This window comes from Carlito syrichta, unplaced genomic scaffold (genome assembly GCF_000164805.1).
Source record: "Carlito syrichta isolate Samal-C Ts95f unplaced genomic scaffold, Tarsius_syrichta-2.0.1 Scaffold315646, whole genome shotgun sequence".
Taxonomy (NCBI): domain Eukaryota; kingdom Metazoa; phylum Chordata; class Mammalia; order Primates; family Tarsiidae; genus Carlito; species Carlito syrichta.
Genome location: NW_007259742.1, coordinates 595,910 through 601,766, shown reverse-complemented (window position 1 = coordinate 601,766; position 5,857 = coordinate 595,910). Strand labels below are relative to the sequence as shown.

The following is a 5,857-nucleotide window of genomic DNA, read 5'->3' as shown; positions in this document are numbered from 1 at the left end:
GCAGGGAGGCTGAGGTGAGTGGATTGCCTGAGCCCGCGGGTTCAAGACCTGCCTGGGCAACTTGGTGAGACCTCATCTCTACAATAAATCAAAAAATCAGCCAGGCGTGGTAGCGCATGCCTGTAGTTCCAGCTACTTGGAAGGCTGAGGCGGAAGGATCGCCGGAGCCCAGCAGGTCGAGGCTGTGGTGGCTGGGAGCGGCCACTGCACTCCAGTCTGGGCGACAGAGTGAGACTCCAACTCAAAAAAAACAAAACAAAAAAAACTTCTCATAATAAAAAGTAAATGAAGCCGGGTTCGGTGTCTCAGCCTGTAATCTCAGGCTTTGGGAGGCTGAGGTGAGTGGATTGCCTGAGCCCGCAGGTTTGAGACCTGCCTGGGAAACTTGGCGAGACCTCATCTCTACAATAAATCAAAAATTAGTTGGGCGTGGTAGCGCACACCAGTAGTTCCAGCTACTTGGAAGGTTGAGGCTGAAGGATCACAAGAGCCCAGCAGGTCGAGGCTGCAGTGGCTGGGTGCGGCCACTGCACTCCAGTCTGGGTGACAGAGTGAGACTCCAACTCAAAAAAAAAAAAAAATTAAATGAAGGCCAGGCACGGTGGCTCAAGCCTGTAATTCCAGCACTTTGGGAGGCCGAGGTGAGGGGATTGCCTGAGCCCACGGGTTAAAGAACAGCCTGGGCAACTTGGTGAGACCTCATCTCTACAATAAATTCAAAAATTAGCCAGGTGTGGTAGCGCATGCCTGTAGTTCCAGTTACTTGGAAGACTGAGGTGGAAGGATCACCTGAGCCTAACAGGTCAGGGCTATGTGACTGTGAGCACGCCACTGCACTCCAGCCTGGATGACGGAGTGAGACTCCAACTCAAAAAAAAAAAGTAAATAAAAACCAAAATTGTAAATGAAAATTTTCACGAATAAGCACTTACTACATAATATACAGAGCAATATATGTAATATGATTATGATTATAAAAATGCATGTGTTCAAGAATTTATTTATTTATTTATTTATTTTTGAGTTGGAGTCTCACTCTGTCGCCCAGACTGGAGTGCAGTGGCTGCTCCCGGCCACCGCAGCCTCGACCTGCTGGGCTCTGGCGAACCTTCCGCCTCAGTCTTCCAAGTAGCTGGAACTACAGGCGCGCCCCACCATCCCCGGCTGATTTTTGATTTATTGTAGAGATGAGGTCTCGCCAAGTTGCCCAGGCGGGTCTCGAACCCGTGGGCTCAGGCAATCCACTCACCTCAGCCTCTCAAGGCACAGGATTACAGGCTGAGCCACCGAGCCTGGCATGTTCGAGAATTTAAAAGGGAATATAAACTGGGCTCGGTGGCTCAGTCTGTAATCCCACGCCTTTGGGAGGCTGAGGTGAGTGGATTGCCTGAGCCCACGGGTTCGAGACCCGCCTGGGTAGCAAGACCTCATCTCTACAATAAATCAAAAAATCAGCCAGGCATGGTAGTCCATGCCTGTAATTCCGGCTACTTGGAAGGCTGGGACGGAAGGATCGCCGGAGCCCAGCAGGTCGAGGCTGCGGTGGCTGGGAGCAGCCACTGCACTCCAGTCTGGGCGACAGAGTGGAACTCCAACTCAAAAAAAAAAAAGGAATATAATATACAAAAATAGGCCATGTGTGGTGGCTCACACCTGTAATCCCAGTGTTTTGGGAGTCCGAAGTGAGAAGACTTCCTGAGCCCAGGGATTCAAGACCAGCCTGGGCAACTTGGCGTTATCTTGTCCTTACAATAAATAAAAAAATTAGCCAGGTATGGTGGTACGGGCCTCTGGTTCCAGCTACTTGGAAGGCTGAGGTGGAAGAATCACTGGAGTTTAGTAGGTTGAGGCTGCAGTGGCCTTGAGTGTGCCACTGAACTCCAGCTTGGATGACAGAGTGAGACTCTGACTAAAAAAAAATTTTTTTTGATACACAAAAATCAAAATAGCTGTATTTGGTAGTGAGCATATGGGTGAGCATTTTTTTCTTCAGATTTTCCTTTCATTTTATGGGCAGATTATCTTTCTAGGAATAAAAGAGAATGATGATGATGACGATGATTTTTGAGTAAGAGTCTTACTCTGCCTCCCAGGCTGGAGTGCAGTGGCACACTCATGGCCACTGCAGCCTTGACTTACTGGGCTCAGGTGAAATTACCACCTCAGTCTTCCAAGTACTGGAACCACAGGCGTGCACTACCACCCCCAGCTAATTTTTTGATTTGTTGTGGAGACAAGTCTCACCATGTTGCCCAGGCTGGACTTGAACCCATGGGTTCAGGCAATCCTTTCGCCTTAGTCTCCCAAAGTGCTGGAATTACAGGCATGAGCCACTATGCCTGACCAAAAGAGGATTCTTTTTCAGCTGGAACTTAACTCCTGTATAACTGTTCAGGAACCTCAGTGGAGGACTTAGCCATTTCTGCTAAGCACTGTGAGGCCCAGGCAGGTTGTTGGCCCTACAGCTGTGCGCCTGGGTTTTGAGGCGATGATCCTGACTCAGCTGGAGAAAGGGAGCAACCCCCAGAGGCAATCTCCTGTTGAGCCAGGACCCTTCGGTTTTCATTTCTAAATCTCCAATCAGCCCAACCCTAGCATGACAACAGCACAACCCAGGCAGAGCCTCTCACAAGGAACGTGATCACACTTCACCTTTCGATCTGGGACAGAAACTTAGTTTCGAAGATGTCTCTGGTCCGGAGGCGTTCTGAAATCTTCCCTCGGAAGAGGAGACCCTGCTTGGTCAGGTCAATCAGGATCTGCCGTACGATCTCCCCCAGGTACATCCCACTGGTCATTTTCTCATATCTGTTAGGGAAAGATGGGTAACGTTGGGAGGGCACCAATGTATTGCAGAAGACAGCATGATAGGAGAAGCTAGGGTTTGGAGCCATGCTGGCCAGATCCAGGTCCCAGCTGCGCCACATGCTAGCTGTAGGGCATGAGCAGGCACTGTAAACTATGTCTACAAAGTGGGGAGCAGGCAGCGACCCACAGTTCTGTTAGAAGCCAAGCATCTGGTACACAGTAGGTACTAAGCAAAAGTCAGTCCCTGCTCCCGGCCCCAGAGCCAATTCTTGGCTTTGTACTACAAATGTGCTTCAACAGAGATTCTGCTCCATAAGATAATACATTTATTTTTTTTATTTTTTATTTTTTTGAGTTAGAGTCTCACTCTGCCACCCAGACTGGAGTGCAGTGGCCGCTCCCGGCGATCCTTCCGCCTCAGCCTTCCAAGTAGCTGGAACTACAGGCGCGCGCTACCATGCCCGGCTAATTTTTGGTTTTATTGTAGAGATGAGGTCTCACCAAGTTGCCCAGGCGGGTCTTGAACCCGCGGGTTCACCTCAGCCTCCCAAAGTGCTGGGATTACAGGCTGAGCCACCGAGCCCAACCAAGATAATACATTTAAACTGCACAAATTGGGTGTGCTCAAAAGTGTTAGTTTCCTTCCTCCTTTCTACCATGCTGTCACTTCCATGATAGCCAGGAGCAAGAGGGAAAAGGGGCCTTGTGCTGATCAGGCACTGGGAAGGCATGCTACACAGGCATGAGTGACAGTGATACAGCTTCATTGATGCTATTGCCTCAGAGCCAAATGGAAGGCACTTATGTGCTGGACTTGAGTACTCTTAACTGCTCAAGCCTCGTCAGCCTAAGGATCCAACACTGGAACAGACAAATAGTGGTGGCTGCAAGGAAAGTTCAAGTGCACTGCCTTCTTAAACCCTCCATCTTAGCTGGGCTCGGTGGCTCAAAAAAAAAAAAACCCCACCATCTAATGAGTCTTCAGTGGACACAGACACAAAACCAAGTCAGAAGGAACTTGCCCCTTGGAATGAGCCATGATACTCAGATGCCCTAGCCTGGGATTCAGATATAAGGTCCTTTCTTTTTCAAGCAATCTCTGGCTCATCTGGGCATACCACAACTCGTTTGCCTTCCAGCTACAAAGACCAGTGCTAAAGGAGGGCAAGAAACTGCCAGAGCTGATCTTGGCCTTGCCTGAGATCCTCGGAGACAACACTCTTGGATGATCCACTTCCAAGGTGTCTACGGCCCAGGCATCCCATCCTGTTTCCCATTGGCTTAACCTCTGGACTTGGGCAGTCCCCATCAAAAGAAAATGATGTTTTCCCTTACTTTATATATTCAAACACTGAGTCTCATTGTGAGAAAGATCATATGACCTGCAAAATCCAAAACATTAACTACCTGGTCCTTTTTTTTTTGGAGTCTCACTCTGTCGCCCAGACTGGAGTGCAGTGGCCGCTCCCGGCCACCGCAGCCTCGACCTGCTGGGCTCCAGTGATCCTTCCGCCTCATCCTTCCAAGTAGCCGAATTACAGGCGTGCGCTACCACGCCCGGCTGATTTTTGATTTACTGTAGAGATGAGGGCTTGCCAAGTTGCCCAGGCGGGTCTCAAACCCACGGGCTCAGGCAATCCACTCACCTCAGCCTCCCAAAGCGCGGGATTTCAGGCTGAGCCACTGAGCCCGGCTCTACCCGGTCTTTTATAGAAGTTTGCCAACCCCTGTTCTAGTGGATAGACCCAAGTAATTCTCAAGTCCTAGCATGCTGGCTCTGTCTCTATCTCCCCCTTTCTCTCCTACTCAAGAAGATAGATCAGAATGCAAGTGAAAATCTACTCTAATTTATTATTTTTTTGACCAGTCAGTATTCTCAGTTTTGCTTTGCTTTTGTTTTTAAGTTGGGGGTCTCACTCTGCTGCCCAGGCTGGAGTTCAGTGGCATACTCACAACTCCTGCATCCTCAACCTCCTGGGTTCAGGCAATCCTTCCACCTCAGCCTCTGAAGTAGCTGGGGCTACAGGTGTGCACCACCACACCCAGCTAATTTTTAAAATTTTTTTTGTAGAGGAGAGGTCTCACTATATTGCCCAGGTTGGTCTCAAACTCCTAGGCTCAAGCAATCCTCTTGCCCAGCCTCTCAAACTGCTGGGATTACAGGCATGAGCCACTGTGCTCAGACTAGTATGTGCTATATTGTTAGTGTGTTTAGTAGCTGTAATATATCTTACAAGTTATTGTACCTCCTGGTAGGATATGACATCATGGTCGAGAACCAGCACTCTCATTTCAGGTGTGGCCACTTCTCCACTTGCAGAAGAGGCCATCAACCTGGAAGCCATCTTGAAAAGCTGAAGATGTTGGCTTCTAAACCGGATTTACTAAAAGTCCATGCTGAGAAGGTCCACTCAGTCACCATGCCTCCCACAAACAGTCATTCTGACAGTCTCTGCCTCATTCCCAGAACCACCACTATCCTTTATGGTGCCTTGTGATCATTAGAAAAAAAGACCCACTGGGTGCGGTAGCTCAAACCTGTAATCCCAACACTTTGGAAGGCTGAGACAAGAGGATTGCCTGAGCCCAGGGGTTCAAGACCAGCCTGGGCAACATGGTGAGATCTCGTCTCCATAATAAATCAAAAAATTGGCCAGGTTTGGTGGTGCATACCTTTAGTTCCAGCTACTTGGAAGGCTGAGGTGGAAGAATTGTCAGAGCCCGCCCAGCAGGTCAACGCTAGGGTGGCTGTGAGCATACCACAGCACTCCAGCCTGGGTGACAGAGTGAGACTCCGACTCAAAAAAAAAAAGAAAAGAAAAAGGGACCCCTCCCGTTTACCTGTCAAAAACGCGTCATAGTATTTCACTTTTGTTCCAATAAGATACCTCACTGAAATTTGATAACAGTTATAATAAACATACACATCTATGACTGTGATATAAAAATGGAATCCTACTGGGCTCTGTGGCTCAGCCTGTAATCCCGTGCCTTTGGGAGGCTGAGGTGAGTGGATTACCTGATCCCGTGGGTTCGAGACCCGCCTGGG

The 5,857-nt window shown here is 49.1% G+C and overlaps 1 protein-coding gene across 1 annotated transcript in view; it reads right to left on the bottom strand.

Annotated features, from left to right (window-relative positions):
* Positions 1-5,857, bottom strand: part of HKDC1 (hexokinase domain containing 1) — a 66,326-nt gene that overhangs the window by 12,310 nt on the left and 48,159 nt on the right. Inside the window, exon 15 of the mRNA XM_021706499.1 lies at positions 2,653-2,877. Within this exon, the coding sequence (XP_021562174.1) occupies positions 2,653-2,877 (225 nt within the window). The remainder of the gene's footprint in view (positions 1-2,652; positions 2,878-5,857) is intronic.